Source organism: Clarias gariepinus, chromosome 23, assembly GCF_024256425.1.
Source record: "Clarias gariepinus isolate MV-2021 ecotype Netherlands chromosome 23, CGAR_prim_01v2, whole genome shotgun sequence".
Classification (NCBI taxonomy): domain Eukaryota; kingdom Metazoa; phylum Chordata; class Actinopteri; order Siluriformes; family Clariidae; genus Clarias; species Clarias gariepinus.
The window spans coordinates 11,223,105-11,244,512 of record NC_071122.1 but is presented as its reverse complement, the minus strand read 5'-3'; the positions used below and the strand labels follow the sequence as shown (position 1 = coordinate 11,244,512).

Below are 21,408 nucleotides of genomic sequence, written 5' to 3'. Positions count from 1 at the left end.
AATCTTTTGAGATCTTTTTAAATCCCTTCCCAGACTCATAGGCTGCTACAATCTTTTTTCTGAAGTCCTCTGACAGCTCTTTTGTTCTCACCATGGTGCTCACTCTCACTTCAACAGTCAGGAGCACACCAAACTAAATGTCTGAGGTTTAAATAGGGCAAGCCTCATTCAACATGCAGAGTAACGATCTACTAATTATGTGCACCTGGTGTGATATACCTGTGTGAGATCTGAGCCAATTTAAGAGGGAATACATGTGAGGGTGTCCTATCTTTTTCCTCAGTTAGAATAGGCATTTTTGTAGAATGACATTTACAGAAGATCTTGAAAAGACTTTTCTTCAGTTTTCTTTGTTTAGTTGGATTACTTTAATCTCTCTGTATTGTTGAAACGGAGATGAAATAACCATTTATTAAAAATGTTACAAAAAACCACATGCTTTCAAAGGGTGTCCTAATTTTTTCACATGACTGTATATATATATATTCTTTTAACAATTGTCATTATCGCAAAGCAGATTTACACAATCAAAAGAAATTATGGAAGTTTGTTTCCATAATATGTGTGTGTACGTGTGTGCTGTGTATAAAAATCGTCCTACGCAGTGCCCCCCCTGTTCCTGCTTCTTCACTCATCTAACACCAGTTCTTTTCAAAGAATTTTACTTTCAATTTTGTATTAATTATTGTTATGTGAATATTTTTGGGCTGTGAAACAATCTAAAATCAATTATCTGAATTTTTATTATTTCTTATGGGGAAATTTGCTTGAATACATAAGTGCTTTGATATACAAGCACGCTTCCAGAACAAATTAAGCTCGCATTCCAAGGTTTAACTTTACGTACATTATCATGTCTTATTTTGAGCTTATGGGCAGTTGATGCAATATAATTTTTTAGCATACTTTTAGTAGTTTTTAGGACTTCACAACCTGAAAGAAATATAACCGTTTGAGACAAATCAGACAATAAACATTGGTGCTATTCAATCATATATAATTTTAAATCAAAGTGCCCCAAAACTAAATTAAATCAAATCCGCAGTTTACCCATAATTCACAGCTCTACTTTTAAGGCCATGTTAAAACTCAACATTGCAAAGCAGGGTTTGTTTAATTCTAGAATTGATTATAAGCCACCTGTTACCATTTTTAAGCCAGTGGAAAAACTAGAATAATGCAAACAACAATAGCATTTGTGCCTTGTATTTCATCAGACTGACTGCTGATTTTTTTATTGCAAATAATTTTACTGATACTTATGTTGAGAATGTACAATTAAAAAGTGTGAATCATCCAACAGCCCAGCTAAACCTCCTGATTAACACCCTAGCAGAAATACTGTTTAAAGCACAAAGGTTTAAAATTCTACGGGGGAACTTGTTTCAGGCATAAAGTTGGAATACTATGTACCTGATGTATCCGAGTTGGCATACGATGCATGGGTACAATTTTGTTTTGCCAAATTGGCCCTGACACCCTTGACATGGTGCTGACTGTGAATTACTGTTGCAGGATCATCTGGATGACTCACAGCAGCTCAGGCATAAGTACTTTTTCTTCCTTTGACCCAACAAATGCTTTTTTGTAGTGAGAATAAAATCCAAGAATGTAATTTATTTGTGTTTAAGAACTGAACTGTGCTGTAAAACATATCGTAAAAGTATTATTACAATATAATTTTTAAAAATAAATAGATTAATGTGTTTGGTGGTGAGGGCAAGATCATTTAAGAAAATGACAGTTCGAATCTAAGAAGTGTGTTTTAGATGTTTAGCATAGAGCAAGTCCCGGACTTACGAATATTTGAGTTTCCAAATTTCCGCAGATACGAATAACAAACAAAGACTCAATAAAAAACAAATTACAAAAGAAGCTCATAAGTATTTTACAATAAATAGACACTGCAGTGCTCCAGATACCAATATTTACAAGTATATACAATATTTCCAATGTGTAAGTGAATGTATAAAATGTCCATAGTCCGATATATCGGACTATGGTGGGAATTGTGTTAGTGTGGGAATTGTATGTTTTTGAGTGCAGGAGAAAGGATTTGGCGTCACGTCGGTTTCAATGAATCAGTCCGGGAGGAAATAGCTGTGCTGTAAAGCTATCCCAATAGTCAAGAACCCTAATTTCAGAAAATCCTCAAGGAGACAGAGTTCACGATATGTTTTTGAGTGCAGGAGAAAGGATTTGGCGTCACGTCGGTTTCAATGAATCAGTCCGGGAGGAAATAGCTGTGCTGTAAAGCTATCCCAATAGTCAAGAACCCTAATTTCAGAAAATCCTCAAGGAGACAGAGTTCACGATCCAAAACAGATCTGAGACAAAATGGGGTACGTTCAAGCACGCAGTAAACACCATGAAGCCCCCCCCCCCCCCCAGCGTCTTCCCGGGACTGCCTTTAAACGTTGTCAGCTGAGTTTCTGAGTTCAAGTTGCAAGAACAGTATTGTCAAGATACTAAACCCTTAAAGCACCATGATGAAACTGGCTCTCATGTGTTACCAGACACATTTCAATATCAATTGTTCAAAAGAGGATTATTGCATATTTTGCATGTCACATCCAAATAAAATATCAAAAAATTTTAATCGATTCGGCACCTGGGTATCATGATAATATTACCAGGTAATTCCCATCCCTAACATTTGCAGACATTTAACATTCAGAATTGACATAATGTTTATTTAACCATTAAATAAATGTAAAGTTGTGTCAAAACACAGTATTAATTGGTAATTAATTTACCTTTTTATATTATACACATAATACAGAAATGTATAATACAGAAAATGTGTGTGCCATAGAAGCTACTTCTGAGGTTTATGCAACATGGAAGAGGCGAATCTTGCTTCCCTAAAAATTTCAAGTTGCTAATTTTAGCCATTTTGGAGAGATGTGCCCCAGAGATGGTACTTTTTCAGTGTCTAGCTTCACACAATAACAATTTAAAGTGGAAATTATTTGTTTTTTATGAGTATTGATACTAAAATTGGTGTAAGCTTCTAAAAGCATATGACCTGTAAAAATATCTTAAATTGCTTAAAGCATTCAGTTCAAAATTATGTCAATTATCTTAACGATTTTGCATTTAAAAATAATATACATTTTCACATCATTGCCTTTTTATGTGAAATCTAAATTGGCCAAGTTTCATCTGAATGACAATCACATCACTAAAAGATTTAAATAAAAATAAATTAATAAACACTACATAGAAGGGTATGAAATTTTATTTAGCAAATGCATTTCTTTTTATACCGGCAAGCTGGCTGAATGGTTAGAACTGTTTGCATGTTCTCCCCCCTGCTTGGTGTGTATCCTCCGGGTGCTCTGGGTTCGTCCTACAGTCTAAGGACATGCAGATAAGGCTAATGGGCCTAATGATTGTGTAATTGCCTATAGTGTGGGAATGAGTGTGTAAGTGTATGGATTGGCACCCTGCCAAGGATATATGCTGCCTTGTAGCCCAAGTCTCCAGGAATAGACCCCAAGCCCCCTGCAACCCTGAATACAGGATTAAGCGGTATGGACGATGGATGAGTGAGTGAGTTTCTTTTTGTCTGATAAAAATATAAATGTGTATGTATATTGACAAAAACCAAGGCATGGATTGGGAGAAAAGAAGCATTATGTAGAATTATGAAGAAGCATATTAAGTATTATGAAAAATGGTGTTAAATGATTCTATCTGAAATTTTTTTTTTCACCTACTGTAACTTTCGCAACAAAACCATGTTTTGGTCTGAATTCTCAATTCATGATGTCTAATAAAGTGTGATTATTTTTATATAAAAATTATGTAAATAGCTATTTAGCATATAATTACCATGCAACCTTTAATGCAGGTGCATAAAACCAAAGCACATCTTTCCCTTAACCTGCATTGTAGCAGAAAGGTTGCTGTTGGCAATAATGAAAATAATGGCGCCATGCAAAAATTACCATTCACACTCTGTCAAGGTACTGCTGCGATATTTCAGTGCTTAATCCAGAAGGAACAATCCACTCCACTTGGCGGCCTGCAGTGTGTGAGCGTGATAAGCTGCTAGGCATTTAAAAAACACTGCAGAAAGAGGCACTCCAAAACTAGCTGCAGCCTTCGAGGTATTAGTGAACCAGCACAGACAATATTTCACACAGCCAGTCTAAGCAACTCACACTAATCCCAAGAGAAAGTGCGGGCAAGAGAAACGGTCAAAAGAGACCAAAATAAGAGAAAAAAAAGTAGTAAATGTCATTTTCTGCATCTCTCAGCTATTAGGAGAATGCTGTTCAAATTCTGTATGCATATTAACATTCGCTTTGAGAAATGTGTGAAATGATTTTACTGTGTAAAGTTTGATAGATTTAAAATTCTACATCCGAGCCATTTCGACAAATCTGCTTCAGTTCGATGTGAGGGAAATAAACAAACTTTTTTCTCTATTCAATTTTATATATTCTATTTTTTTTTCACAGATTTTTAACAAGGCTTCAGCTGGCTATTCAGGCCAGATAATCCAATAATAATAATACAAAAAAATTAAATGTATGTGAAATTATGACTTAATTTTTTAGGCCAGAAGAAATCATCTCTGGTCCAATGAGCTGCTTGTCTTTAAAATTATTTAAATACATGTGATTGGACACATGTATAATATAATATTTTATATTATATGATTCTATAGCTTATCAAAGTTTTTTTTTATTTTTTGTTGATAAATTTTTTTACAGCTTAATTTATAATTAAAGGAACGTTATATATATATATATATATATATATATATATATATATATATAATGATACTGCATGATATTAGGAAAATATGCGATATGCAATATTGTTGTTGAATATTGCGATACCGATATTTCTTGCGATATAACATTTCCCTAGAGAAATGCATTTTTTATTATTATTGGCTATTTTTTTTATTATTTATACATGTAATGATAACTATATGTCAAGGAAGTTGCAAATATTTAGACGTTAAAACACTATTAATGACTTAAAACCCTCAGCAGATATTCTGATTTCTGGTTTGCTGTTACCATAGACCTGCCAACACAGTATGAATTACTTTCAAACATTACTTTTTATTTACGTGTAACCATACACTCATCAAGAGTGTTTTAAAATAAAGAGCATCTTTTAAAAAAAATGTTTCCTTCGGCTTGCCAGTTTTTTTTTTTTTTTTAATAAAAATAAATATTATTAAACAAAAATTAAATAAGAAAATACTAATGCTTGGCACATAAATTAAATTTCATTTATCGCAACTCATTGCCATACAGATATCGCCCATTATTGCGATAACGATAATTTTTCGATATATCAAAACTTGAAATCAGCAAGTGAGATGTTAAAAAAGAGGGAAAGAAGAAGATGTTGTGTTTCTGATTTCTTAACCACACGTGAACGGTATTCGCTAGTCACCTAAAAGGACAACACAAATTGTTTCATAAGGTCACTGATGGAGGAAGGAGACTACTGGCAAAAATCATAGCTACAGTATGACTTTGTTAGGTCTTCGACTGCTCTGAAAATTTGACAAACAATTTTAGGTTGGTGAATTGAAGTATTGTCCTTATTCTGTTTGATCACTTTTGGATCAGTAGGCCATGTGGGCATCTGTGAAGCAATCCTATTGAAAGTGCAGTTGGAAATAGGCCATAATATAAAAGACGACATGAAGTAAGCAGTAAATTGAAATGCAGGCAAAAAAAAAACACACATTTAACCCTGCAGAGCAAGTCAATAGCAAATACTTTGGAACTAGAGATCTATCACAGGCTTGCTCATCTTGCTCATTTGGCTAACTGCACATTATCGGTGGAAAAAGAAAAGTGGAAAATGATTTAACGCTATCCCAGCCAGTCCATATTCCATATGGCAGTTAAATTATTGTCATTCTAAATTATCCAGCTATGAGGACTTTGGTCTGAAACGGATGCTCTGCATTCCCCATTTGTTTTCAAAGTCTTCCAATCAGATTTCCAGCAAAGTTATGTTGAAAGTAAAATCAGTATGGCTTTTCACCATAAATGCTAGCTTTGCACCTTAATTGCTGCCCTTTTAGCAACCAATGTCTCACATGATTGCACAGCAGATGGTCAATATCAGAATAATGGCACATTTAAATGTGCAGAATGGCCCATGGCAAAGGGAAATATTTGACTGAGATAATGAGAAAGGCTGTTTCTGTATCAAAAGATTTTTAGTCTTTTGCTGAACTTCCTGCCTCAGCAGCTTAACCATGGTCACGTCTCAATTACTCAGTCTCCTCTGGAACATGCAGGATAGCGACAACTCTCTGCAGGCAAGCGTTCAGCTCAAGTCAGCTCAAACTTGCACAAAGAAAAACAATTTATGACTAAAAATAACTCTCATTCATGCAGTACACTGATGAGTAACTGACAGCCGCCTTAAAACATTTGAATGGTGGAAACATTTTAAAGAAGGCCATAAATGACGATCCGAGTCAAGGTGACTCGGAGCCTTGACCCGGATCGTCGTTCCAGTGAACATTTAGCAAGTGGATAGCCTGATCAAAAAGTTACGACTTTGTGTGCTATTAAAATATACTTAAAACAGAAAATAACCTACTAAAAAACATTGCAGACTTTTAACCTTGCTTTGACTTTAAGTCCGTTTGGATAATTTCTGAACATAAAACATAATGCCTTCAGAAACTAACGGCAGAGACATAAACACATTATGGTTTCACATTATAAGATAACCTACAAGATATGTGAATTAACTTATTCACAGGATGAATGACTGACTGTACTGTGTAGCAGCGATATCTACAATAAGAAAGGTTTTATACCCTTGTCATATACACTGACTAAAACCATGCAAACTGATGCAAACTACTTGATTTAAACAAAAGGAAAATGATTCCCCCCCCCCCAACCCCCCCCAAAAAAAGGTCCAATGAGCTAACAGAACTACACTGACCTTAACCTCTAATTCTTTTACAATGGATCTATGAGGTCCCTAACACAACAACGTGAATTGATATTGACAATACAAAAAAACACAGCTATACAGAAGGAAATATTAAGAGACACTTAAAAGTTTTAGAATTTAAACATGTCAGTATAACAATGTGATTGTGCACAGAAACACCGAAGATGTAATAAATCAAAAGTGTATGCTGTTGGAAACACATTAAGAATAACATTATACAAGGAGAGTTCTATTCAAACCAGGACTTTGGTTAGCTAGTTCCACCTGGTGCAGAAGGACATGAGCTGGAAGAGAAAAATAACTGGTTAAAATAAAGAAAATTATAAAAAAAATCTTTCAGGAACCGCTATCAAAGTTAAAATATCAGTAAAGGGTTCACTGGTAATGGTAAACTATACACGGCCCTGCACAGAACATGGTTTGACTTGGACACCCCTCATATACAGTATTTATAAAATATGTTCTTACTGTGGCATGTTGTAATTTTGTGTGTGCTTTTTATAATGGAATATTGAAATGGCAATATGTTACAGCATGATGGGTTTTCCTTTTTTTAAAATATAGAATTTTAAGGTGTCTCTTGGTATTTTGGAATTTTTTAATAACATTATTGGAATTGCCCCTAGTGATTTTCATATTATAATGTTTTACTTGCTGTCAAGGTTTTTATGGATACTGTGGTTTAGTGGTGCTGGTATTTGTAATAACTGCTCTACCACTGCTCTCAAGACATCACATGTATGAAATATTTTATGGAGTTTTGTTTAGCATGGATTACTCCTACCACATAAGCTGGGGTTGACTTTGTTCACTGTTCATTATTTAAATAATTACAACTACAACATGAAAATGTGAGCACAAATTATGTGCAACACTGCTTTCTGTTGTGCTTTTAACCTTTTTATTTTAAAACAAAATCTGCTTAAATATGGTCGTGGTTGCTATCTAAAACATTTTTATTCAACCATTATTGAACAAATTCATTAAAAAAACTACCATGTCTAAGCATTTTTTTTAATTAAAAATTTGATGCTTTTGTGTCATGTGAACTATAATGTTCTTTAGGCTATCTGATAAGAAATGCTACCATTGGTGGGTTTAAAGATGTAAAATAAGCTTCATTTTCTATTATTCTATAAAAGTATACATGAATATAAATATTGGAATGTATTGTTCTAATGCGCGTCATTCTAACCTCACACCCCTGATTCCACATCAATGTTGACCTTGTTCTTAACCATCAGGACATTTTGCCATTTCCTTATTAAGCTTAATACAGTTTTTATGATGCATCCAATTTACAATACAATAATACTGCTGCACGATAGAACATTCTGATATTGCACAAACACTGCATATAATAACATCGAAATAAATGAAACAATCTGATGGTAAATTTGTATTTCACACGTTCACACATGTGAAGCAGGTTTAAAAATAAATAATTTCTTCGATGATACATTACTCTCATGTACAACTGCCACCACACCATCTCTATCTTTTACTACTACTATAGAAAGTAGATGTATAAGATGAAAAACTAATCTAATTGTTGGTTTAATGCATTGCAGGAACAACGGCACTGACTATTACGACAAGCCAAATACAATAAACTTTAAAGCACAGCAGTAAAGCAACACTATGCCCTTCAAAGTAGGTTGGGCTGGCCTTTAGGACAAGCAACTGCATAACATAAATGCAGATTAGCCAGGTCTTGGAGAGTCGAGTCAGTGATCCAAAGCAATATTGGTGGGCAATACATTAGGATGACAGATACAAGAGGTCCTGCAGGAATTGATCCATTACATTTATTTTTTTAATTTGTCTGGGCACAATAGAGCTATTCAATTTCAGAAGAAAGGATAATCTGCATTACTCTCTGAAATGTTACTGGTATTGGAATACTAGATTTTTTTTTTCTACCTATTTAAAGGTAAATTCAAATAAAATAAATCTGTATGATCCAATCTAGAAATAAAGCAATACATGTTTTTTCCTAAAAAATCCCAAAGGGTTTAATTTGTAGCTACTTCTACTAATGTTCTTCCTAATTTTTTTTATAAATTCTAAAGATAAATTTCTCTTGCGAAAGTTGTCACATAAAAATGCAAGGTTTGTCCCATAATAAACTTCGGTAAAAATGCCTGCCTTCACTTGCATATGAACTTAAGTAACATCCAATTCTTAATCCATAGGGTTAATATGATGTTGGCCCGCTCTTATCTATAACAGCTTCAACTCTTCTAGGAAGGCTTTCCACGAAGTTTGGGAATATGTTTAGTGGAAGTTTTGATTTGGACCTTGCTTTAGTCATGTTGGAACAGGAAGTGGCCATCCCCAAACTGTTCCCACAAAGTTCAGAGTAATGAAATGCTGAAGCATTTGGAGTTCCTTTCACTGAAAGTAAGGGGCCAAGCCCAACTCCTGAGAGACAAGCAACATTAGGTCCAACTGCGCACCAGTGCACAAAGCAGGGTCCATAAAAAGACATGGATGAGCCAGAATCCTGACCTCAACCAGAATACCTTTGGGGCCTCTGAGTGGCGCAGTGGTAAAGTGCTCGCCCTATTATCCGGGGAGCGCTGGTTCGAACCCCGGGTGATGCTGTTTTCCTCTGACAGCCGGAGGCACAGAGAGAGCTGATTGGCCGAGCTCTCTCAGGGGGGAGGGATGAGAGGTACTTGCGCTCCCACATTAATCACGGCTCTACAGCCAATCAGGGGCATCTGTGAGCTCACGCACGCGGAAGGAGCTCCGAGTGTGTTACTCCGCCCCTAACGGTGTGTGAGCGAGCAGTTTGAAAAGATGCGGTCGGCTCGCGTCACGTGGTTCGGAGGAAACACGGGATAGCTTTCGTCCTCCCGACTGAGTGGTAGTAGTAGCCTTAATGTGGAAGCCTCCTAGTGACGGGGAGAAATTGGCTACACGACTAGATTTGGGAGAAAATCAGGGAAAAAGAATTGGACAAGACTAAATTTTAGAAGAAAATATATATATATATAAAAAAAAAAAAACAGAACACCTTTGGGATAAATTAGAGTGGAGACAGTGAGCCAGGCCTTTTTGTCCAACATTGTTGTCTGACCTCACAAATGCGCTTCTGGAAGAATGGTCAACAATTCCCATAAACACACTGCTAAACTTTGTGGAAAGCCTTAACAGAAGATTGGAAGCTAATAGTTATAGTTGCAAAGAGTGGACCAACATCATAATAAACCCTATGAATTAGGATTCCCATATGCATGTGAAGGCAAATGAACGAACACTTTTGGTAATATACTGTAGCTGCATGTCACCCTGGACAGCAAAATACCTCAACATATTTAATTGTGCTTTATTTGATTATTTTATTAAAATAAACTAGATTCATACACTTAAAGCAACTTGAGTGTCTTCTTGTCTTCTTTTAATAATGATGGAAAACTTACTACCCTTCTATGTGAAAGAAATAAAAAATTGCAAATTATTATATTATTATTAACCAAATTACTTTTCTTCTTGTAAAAATGGAAGGATTTTGTGCATATCACCGAACCAGAGAAAACCCACCAAACTCCTTACACAGAGAGCTTTAACAAAACAGAATTTTAAAGGCTTTTTATTGTACACATGATGCAAAGCAAAAAAAAAAAAGTCACTATTACACTGCACTGAAATTGAATCCTATGGATACAAAAACATGTCTTGTCAGACTGGCACCATAAAAGGTGAGAGGAAGAAAACTCATTTCATTGCTTTGGCAATTTATTTTGATTCAAAATGAGGGACCATAGTGACTGATAAGCTACAGAGCAAATAAGCTATAGAGATTGAATATGAGCATAGAGAATATGACCAAACAAAATATATTGCTGTCTGTAAAGCACTATGGTCACATCCTGCATATACTAGCAACCTTCCAGTATGATTTGTTGGATTTGTTGATTCATGTGTTTACTACCGAGAAATATGGAGGTTTCTTTATCTGCTGTTAATCCATAAACAGCATAAACATACAGTTTTTGAGCGTATGCAATATGCTGGAGTATCCAAAAATTTCAAGCCACTACAAAAGTAATACAGAGGCTCGAAAACTTAGAATTGAACAATTTTTTAAAAAGGTAAAATGTTTACTAGGGGATTTGTAACTATTAATTACTACAAACTAGTGCAGACTTTATTTTATCATTCACTTGCCACTACATAAGCAAATTCATGATGTCATGTATAACGATATTCTTATAAATAAGGAAACCAAGCTTTACTTTCAAAGTACAGTGGAACCTTGGATTGCAAGCATAATTTGTTCCAAAAGTGTGCTTGTATATCAAAACACTAAATCAAAGCAAATTTCCCACTAAAAAATAGGAAAAATAATGGTGACTCCAATGATTAGTTCCACAACCAAACATATTTATCTAAATATATTTAATACAAATTATAAAGTAAAAATAAAACAAATTAACCTGCACTTTACCTTTGAAAAGAATCGTGACTAGTGTGAGACGAGAGCAAAAGCAGGGGGGCTACTGTGTAGGACGACTTTCACACACTCTCGCACATACACACACACACACACAAACACGCTACTGGAACCACTTCTCTAAACAGATTAATTTTCCGCATTGCTACAGCCTTTTTAACTTTTTTCCTTAACGGGGCCGTACACACACGGTCACAATGTTATAGTAAACAATACACGTGCGCATGGATGTTGATGAGTGACGCATGCGCACTGAGACTGAGCATGGAGAATGATTACTCACAATCCCACAGCGCAATTGAGAAAAACCATTGGATTAGTTGTGATCAGATGCCGCTTCACAGGCAAAGAGCATGCGGACTACTGTACTCGTATATCAAGACTTGCTTGTTTAACAAGTTAAAATTTATTAAAATATTTTGCTGGTCTTGCAAAATGCTTGCAGACCAAGTTACTCGCAATCCAAGGTCCCCTGTACTAGCTTAGCTTGCAAAATATGCCTTGCCCCTCTAATCTGCCAGTCAAATTGGTACAAAAGCCTAGCAGGTAACAAATCCAATCTGACTTATAAGGTGCATTATTGTATATGTACCACACTACTGTACATACGTTTGTACAATGGTACATGTACTCTAGTCTGGTACAATAACAGTACCATGGTACCCACGGAATTGGTGTAGTACTTGACCTGGTGCTCTATAAAGTCCTATGGTGCCCACAATAATGCTATGGTATATTATTTTATGTATTATAGTTTAAAGTAGTAAACAATAGTACATACCACAGTACTATTTCTCATGGGTTGGTTTACTCCAATTCTGCGCTTTACAGAAGAGCTGAGGTGATTAATACAGCAAGCACAGGGTTAAACCTGAAATCTGATTTTTAAAAAGCACTTTGACTATGTCTTGAATTAATACAGTACAGAACTGGAACTGGAATTTGTGCTTTTTAACTTGTGACTCGAAGAAACGATGCAAAAGAAAAATCTAAACCAGCTTGTAATGCTTGCTTCTTCTTCAACACCAATTTCTTTTTTTTTTCAAAACTGCCAAAATTTAAATCTCATTTTGCAATCAATAGGTTAACATATGGCTTTGACAGTCAGATGTCCTCAAACTTGTGGCTTTTTGAATTTCCTTCGGGATCAATAATATGTCTGTCTGTCTGTCTGTCTGTCTGTCTATCTATCTATCGTAGTAATAAAACAAACAAACAAATATGCCAGGCCCACTGATGGGGCCAGGCTCTATTGCTCCAAATGATGGAACACTGCCCTGACATTTGCAATTATAACATATGAAAAACACCATAAAATTGTCACATTAATTTAAACATACAAAATACACAAAAATAGTAGAACAATACTACTATGTAATTTAATTTATTCAAATAACAATCCTCCAAAAACATAAGCATTATTATTATTATTCATCTGTATTTTCACACAGAGTTTATTTTAATGGTACATTTACAGTCTTATTTCTTTCTGTGTATATTGTCTATTCAACTCTAAGCCTTTTCGTCTGTCAAACCAAAGCAGCTGTTCCAACATACACAGACAAGTCAGTCCTTTAATTAGCACTTTTCTCTTTTTCCGATGATATCTCTGAGGTTTCATTAACACCTGAAGGTGTGAAAATAGTTTAGCGTTACTGAACTACAGTTTGGAACCTGCTAGCAAAAAGCTTTCCCTCAGACATGGATTCCAAAAGAATGTATTGAGGTACTATTCTGCTGTTTATTTGTGTTTGAGAAATGTAATATCTGTAAAAACCCAAAATTACCCAAATGTGAGATGGTCTACTTTGTTTCTAAAATCTGATCCTAAAAATGACATCACATTATTACAACTATACTGGAGAAGTCTGAACGTTTTTCACATTTACTAATTATTTCTTTCAGTAGAAACAGCTCGACAAAATTATTTGCATAATTCTGTTGTTGTTAAGTAAGTCATATTTTACATGGCAAGCTCTCAAGGATATGAAGAGAGGCTGGCATATTTATAGGAAGACAGCCAAGTCCAGTCAATGAAACAGAAATGAATGAATCCAGAAAAATTGGAACAGACAGATGAGGATCACAAGATTTCTGGGAAAACAATCTGACATATTGTCATAATAATTAGTCAAACAAGTCAAACATACTGCTAGCAGCTCATTTGTTTAATGACTGGTATTCCTATACAAATTGCAGAATGGAGGATTGTCTCTGATAAAACCACACGACTCCAAGGGAGTTCAAAAGCAAGCAGTTCAAAAAAAACAGAAGAAGCTAAATGTAACAAATTTTGACTTCCCATTATATCAAGTATACTGAATAAGTTTACTACAACTGCATTCAGCAGTGTATAAACAGCTGTATAAAAACAACAATACTGGAAAAAACTTGTTGTACAGAGAGTAAATTGTGTAAAATGGTAACTTCAGCACATTTGTTATGAGAAATAATCTCAATGTACTGTATGATATTCTTACAATGACATACAATAATCTTGAGTCACTCCTTATTTCTTCATATGAAATTAAGTTATGTAGATTAAAAATGTGAACATGTGTTTTACTGACAGGGCACCAAGTGCCTAAGAGTATAATTTAAAAATTGAACCACAGAAGCAACCTCGTTTCCCCGTCGTCTGCTTTAACCACTCAGCAGTCTGCATCACCAGTATACTAATCACTAAGATTGATCATTTGTCATCATCTGCACCTGTTTCTTACTGGTTCATGCCTTAAGCTTTATGCAGACAAAAATGAGAGCCATGCCAAAAATGAGAGCCATGCCAAAAATGAGAGCCAAAAATCTGTAAGGAAGCCTGGGGTACTATTCCTCAAAACTAGATTTTAAAAAATTACAATACCGGCTTTTCGGAAGCACAATATGCAGAAATGAGAGGTGACTTGAGAATTCTAAACAGCACAGCATCTGCACCACTCCACTCGCATTTTCTTAATGAAATATGATGAAAAGAAATCAAACCAGTGTTTAAACTTGCAGCTGTTAAACAATCGATACAACCATTTATTCCTTAGTGCATCTAAGCTCATACTTAAAAATTCTATATTATATATTACATTATATTTTTATAATATTGTAGCGTTTTACTGAGATCTTGCTGAACGTTATCATTATCAACAACATTTAAAGACAAATTTAAGACAGAACAGAATATAACCAAAATGCAATGATGCACAAACATTACTCAGCAATTAAAAAAAGAACACCAGAATTACAAAAATGATTAAAATCACTTCATCATCTCTAATAAAAAGGAAAACAGTAGATTGGAGTACACCTCTCATTTACAGAACAACACCTTCAAATCAATAACATACCTAACTCACACTGTATAATCTGTGCCAAGTAAAAACACTGTGAGACACCATGAGGAGGGGAAATTGTTCACGCAGTTGACAGCAAGACAGTCTCTGACAATAAGTATGTCACTGGATCTGGCGGACGAGTGGGTAGGTGACGATGAAGAGGAGGGGAACGGAGGATTTTGGATTAACACGCGTCTGTGAGTGTCAGTGGCCTGAATAAACATGGACATGGCCTGTCCCGAGTGCCAGCCATGCATGACAGCACAGCTGGCTGTACACAAAGATACCAATCCTAAAGCTGGGCTCTTACATGTCTTTTAAAATGTAGGCAACGTGACAGAATACCACACTTAATAAAATAGTTACACTTTCAAATTGTATGTTATACACGTACAATCTCTTGCATATAAACACCTTGCAATGATCGCTAGAGACCAGTTGAGGTGCATCACTTTTTTTATTACATATTAAAAACACAGTAATCACATTAAAAATAGTTTGGATAAACTCCTGAGGGCTAGCAACAGTTGTTTAGTTTTTTTTTTTTTTTTGCTTTAAGAATGAGTGGGAATTTTCTTAGAATATCTTAGATGTGTTCAACTCAATAAAGGAAATTGTTATTGGGTAATAAAATATAACATCCATTCAAGTTCAAATACAGTTATAATAATTTAATTTATTATGGGAAGAAAAGCTGTGTAAAACTGCCTGGCCCTGCATAAAAAAAGTAATTTCCCCCTAAACCTAATAACTTCTTGTACCACCCATAGCAGCAAGAACTGCAATTAGGCGTTTGCAAAATGGTGTCTGATGATATCAATCATTTAAGTGCAAAAGAAAAAAAAACAGTAAGGGGCTAATACTTTTTTCACAGCACTGTATGTAAATTAAGGCCATACAATTAGGAGCAGTGCCAGAGGTTTTCTTTTGCTGCTCATATGTGGTTACTTGCATATTCAACAAGGGTGCTCTGAAATTTAGGGTTTCCCATTAATATGCTGGGCATGTACAAATACACACACACACACACACACACACACTACCTGCTTCACAGCAGACAAAATGCCATTATTTGTTAAAGGCAGGACAGATATTAATGCCACAGGATATACAGTAGATGTTTCACAAACCAGGCTACAGTAAAACCTCAGATTATAAAATTTTACATAATTATGCCCTTGCCAGAGCTTGAATACAAATTGGCTACAAGACACACACAAGTTTAGGCACATTTCAGCCTCAGAAAATTACAAACATATACTGCCAGTTAACAAACACCTCAAATAATTTACCAATAGTGTTCCAATCTACAGAGCCAATGTTATATAATTGAGTATTGCACACAGGTGACTAATGAGAATTTGTGCCTCAATTGCCAAAAGCAATTCGCAACTTAAACTTAAAACAGACAGGTATTATTAGACATTTTATAGCAAAATACTCTATCTACTCTCATAACCATAGACATAAGTAATGCTAAGTTATTAAAAAAAAAATTATTAAAAAGTTCCGGCTAACATGACATAAACTATCAAAATCAAGTGTGTTATTTCTATTGGCTGAATCTGATCGCCAATATCGCATTGGCGATCGCATTATCACCTTTTTAGCCTAACATAATTATTTTGTTTTATTAATATATGTATTTATTTTTTTAATAATTAATAATACATTATTGTATTAACACTTCAAAAATGGAAAATAAATAAATGCCCCTCCCTGGCACCACCCATGCACACTATCAGTTTACCAGGGGAAGGAGATGACTATAACTAACACAAGAAAGGGTTTATTAGACAATGTGAACAAAGAACTTATAAACATGTATCTAATTATACAGTGACAATTATTTAATCCCATGAATATTTTGTAGGTTTGCCCACTACCCAAAAAATAAAGGCTCTATCATTTTATCATTGGATTATAAAGGATAGAGACAAAATATCAACTAAAAATCCAGGAAAAGCACAATGTTATAAATTGATTTGCATTTCAATGAAAAAAAATAAGTTTTTGATCCCCAAGCAACATATTACTATGTATGGAGAAACCCTTGCTGGCAAGCACAGAGGTAAAAACGTTTCTTGTAGGTTACCAGGTTTTCACACATCTCAGAAGGGATTTTACTCCACTATACTTTATAGATCAAAGCATGATGTTTCCGCCCCCCGCTCGACTGTAAGGATGATGTTCTTATGGGAACAGTCAGCATTTTTCTTTCTCCAAAAACAGCAAGTCAGATTGATGCCAAAGAGCTCAATATTGGTCTTATCTGACCACAGCACTTTTTTCCGAAGGTTCTCTGTTCATTGGCAAACTTCAGATTGGCCTGTACATGTGTCTTTTTCAGGAGGGGGACCTTGCAGCATGAAAGGATTTCAATCCATGGCAGCATATAGTGTTACCAGTCTAACTGTGGACTCAACTGCCTTGAGATCATTCACAAGCTCCTCGTAGTTCAGTTCGGTCACTTGTCTTCTGATTATCCTTACCTATGAGATAAGATTTTGCATGGAGCTTCAGACCAAGGGCAATTGATTGTTATTTTATATTTCTTCCATTTGCGAATAATCACTCCAAGAGTCTTCTTCTCACCAAAAGTCTTGTTGCCCATTGCAGCCTTGTGCAGGTCTACAATCTTGTCTCTGATGTCCTGTGACAGCTCTTTCGTCTTGCCCATGGTGGTGAGGTTTGAAAGGAAGATAGAGATTTTGTGGACAGGTGGCGTTTATACACATAACGAGTTGTTGTTAGGAGCACCTTCTTAAATTTATCTGTGTATCACATGAGCACATACTGTAACCAGTCTGTGGGAGCCAGAATTATTGTTGGTTTTACAAACTCACTGTGTAAACTATGCATTTATGATGATGTGATTTTTAACATATCTAATCGTATACCTGCGTTAGTACCAGTCATTGATGGGTAAAGAGTTTTTAAAAATAGTTAAAAGGTTAAAGCTAAAAAAATAAACTGATGAGCTTTATTGTACTCAGTGATATTATTATTTCAGGTTAAAGCCAATGTACATGTTGGCATGTCATTCCGTATGGCAGAAATCTTTGCCTAACTTTTTAATACAAAGAAATTAAATTTTTACAGAAGCTGTTTGCACTTATAAACCCCTATACCATCAGAGATGCTGGCTTTTGAACTAAATGCTGATAACACGCTAGAAGGTCTCCTTCATCTTTAGGCCGAGATTTAGTTGCCATCTGCAGATGGCATGGTGGATTGTGTTTACCGACAGAGGTTTCTGGAAGTATTCCTGGGCACATTTAGTAATGTCAATGACACAATCATGGAGATAAGTGATGCGATGTCGTCTGAGGGCCCGAAGACCACAGGCATCCAACAAAGGTCTTTAGCCTTGTCCCTTATGCACAGATATTAATCATTTGATGATGCTATGCACTGTAGATGATGAGATATGCAAAGCCTTTGCAATTTGACATTGAGGGACATAGTTTTTAAAGTATTTTACAATCTTTTTACGCATTCTTTGACAGATTGGAAAACCTCTGACCATCTTTACTTTTAAAAGACTCTGCCTCTCTAAGACATACCTCTTATAGCTAATCATCTTACAAGCCTGATGTACAGTTGCAAGAAAAAGTATGTGCACCCTTTGGGATTACATGGAGTTTTGCATGAATTGGACATAAAATGTGCTTTGATCTTCATCCAAGTCACAACAATAGAAAAACAGTTAGCTTTAAATAATACTACACAACATTATATGTTTTCATGTTTTTTTTACCATAACATGTAAACATTCATAGTGCAAGGTGGAAAAAGTATGAGAACCTTTGGACTTAATAACTGGTTGACCCTCCTTTGGCAGCAATAACCTCAACCAAAGGTTGTAGTTGCAGATCAGACCTGCACAACGATCTAAAGTAATTTTGGACCACTCCTCGTTACAAAACTGTTTTAGTCTAGCAATATTCTTGGGATGTCTGGTGTAAATCACTCTCTTAAGGTCATGCCACAGCATTTTAATCGGGTTGAGGTCAGGACTGGGCCACTCCAGAAGGCGTATTTTGTTCTGTTGAAGCCATTCTTTTGTTGAATTACTTGTATGCTTTGGGTTGTTGTCCTGTTGCATTACCCATCCTCTCCGGAGCTTCATTTGGTGGACAGATGGTCTTACGTTTTCCTGCAAAATGTCTTGATATCCATCAATGACAACAATCCATTCAGGCCCTGAGGCAGCAAAGCAGCCCCAAACCATGATGCTTCCTCTGCCATGTTTTACAGTGGGGATGAGGTTTTGATGTTGGTGTACTGTGACTTTTTTTCCCCACACAGTGTTGTGTGTTTTTTCCAAACAACTCAATTTTGGTTTCATCTGTTCATGAAATATTTTGCCAGTAGTGCTGTGGAACATCCAGGTGCTCTTTTGCAAAATTCAAACGTTCTGCAATATTTTTTTTGGACAGCAAAGGCTTCCTTTGTGGTGTCCTCCCATGTACTCTATTCTTGTTTAATGTTTTCCTTATTGTAAATGTGTCAACAAAAATGCTAGCTTGTGCCAGAGATTTCTTTAAGTCTTTAGGTGACGCTCTAGGATTCTTCTTTACCTCATTAAGCATTCTGCGCTGTGCTCTGGCAGGCATCTTTACAGGACGACCACGCCTAGAAAGAGTAGCAACACTGCTGAACTTTCTCCATTTGTGAACAGTCTGTCTTACCGTGGACACATGAACATCAAGCGTTTTGGAGATAATTTTGTAACCCTTTCCAGCTTCACGCAAGTCAACAATTCTTGATCGTAGGTCTTCTGAGAGCTCTTTTCTGCGAGGCATGGTTCACATCAGGCAGTGCTTCTTGAAACCAGTCAACCCAAAACTGGTGTGTGTTTTTAAAAGGCAGAACAGCTTTCAGCAACACATCCAATATCATCACACTGTTTGGACTCAAGGTTGGCTCACTACTGGCTCCAATTAGCTCTTGGAGATGTCATCAGTCTAGGGGTTCACATACTTTTTTTACCCTGCACTGTGAATGTTTACATGTTATGTTCAATAAAAACATGAAAATATATAATGTTTGTGTAGTATTATTTTAAGCAGACTGTTTTTCTATTGTTGTGACTTATATAAAGTTCAGAGCTCATTTTATGACTAATTCATGCAAAACTCTCCTGAATCTTTTCAAATTGTTTTTCTTTTTCAGCCCTTTGGTGCCCCCCTTTTTTTTTTGAGACCTCTAGCAGGCATCAGATTTGAAATAATAATTTTAATAATTAGTCACATTGGCCTATTAGGGGCATATTTAAATAAGAAATGAATATACCATTTTACTGTACATTTAAAATGAATTACACATGAAACAGCAGAGAAATGTAACAACAAGGATTAAGAACGCTGTTCAATTAAAAATCTAATTTTACCCAAGCATCTTCTAATTTGCATGACAAAAGGTTTATAACAACCAAAATAGCAATTTCATTCTCCCAAGGCTTCCCGGATTATTTCAGTGAACAATATAGAGAATATGTAGCACTTCATTGCCATTGGTGCAATACTGGATAAGTAATTTTGCATTGATTGGCCTCTATAACTCTGTTCTACAATGAAAGAGATTATATTATTTTGTTTTATTTATTTATTTCTTTTTTAAAAGGCATTTCAGTAGAATTGGACTGCAGCATCCAAAGTCTTTACCAAATTGATTGAGGTGGCCTACTGTGAAGACCTTCGACCGTCCGGGATTTATTGGTTTCTGTGGGACTCAAATTGCCTGTGAGTCTCTGACAATAGGCAGGCAGGCAGGCAAAGCTTTGATGAGCTAGTCAAACAGGGCAAAAGAACACAAGGATAAAAAAAGGATTTGCGGTATGTCATAGAAACAGTTGGGTTTTTCCAAAAAAACTCAGTGTGTGACGTGAGAGAAGCAAATCATTATTGTCAAAACCACCATTAAGAAAAATCTATTAAAAGTTTCAAACAAATTCAACATGGAAGTGTAATCAAAATATACATTTTTGACTTGTGTAATTAGCTACTTTATGGTTAAAGTTTTTAATAGCTATGAGCAAAACATAAGATTTAATGACTTTTCTTAACATATGTTGACAATATATCCACACTAGCAGGGTGCCAATATAACATTTCCATGGCACATTTAACACAGTTGACTATATTGTATTTAAAGGGGTAATACGGGCCTACATGCACTTTTTTAAGCTGTTTGGACTGAACTGTGTGTTAGAAGAGTGCGTACACAACCACTTTACGATGAATAAGAGCCGCCCAGTGATTTTCTTTTCATTTATTACAATAACATGCCCCTTCTGAAATCAGGCCAATCTTAAATGCCTTGCAATGTGACGCCACACCAAAAGAGGCCGCTCCTACTATAGTTGATTGACACTGGTGCTTTAGCAAAGACCCGCCCCGAGTAAGAAGAAGCTGTCGGCCATTGTTTTTCGCCGCCTAAGCGAGTGTGGTGTACAGTTGTTGGGTGTAATAGCGAACACAGCAGTCGTCATTCACTACCGACATCTGAGCCGCTGAGGACGCAGTGGCTGAATTTAGTTTTTGAAGCTAACGTCCCCGCCGATCTACCTAAATGCGTTTATGTTTGCGCTAATTATTTTTCACCAGACTGCTTTATAAACGCGGGTCAATATAAAGCAGGTTTTGCTACGAAGCT

The 21,408-nt window shown here is 35.7% G+C and overlaps 1 protein-coding gene across 1 annotated transcript in view; it reads right to left on the bottom strand.

Moving 5' to 3' along the window:
- Positions 1–17,428, bottom strand: part of LOC128510923 (uncharacterized) — a 42,343-nt gene extending 24,915 nt beyond the window's left edge. The window contains exon 1 of the mRNA XM_053483460.1: positions 17,344–17,428. Within this exon, the coding sequence (XP_053339435.1) occupies positions 17,344–17,428 (85 nt within the window). The remainder of the gene's footprint in view (positions 1–17,343) is intronic.
- Between the last annotated feature and the right edge of the window lie 3,980 nt (positions 17,429–21,408).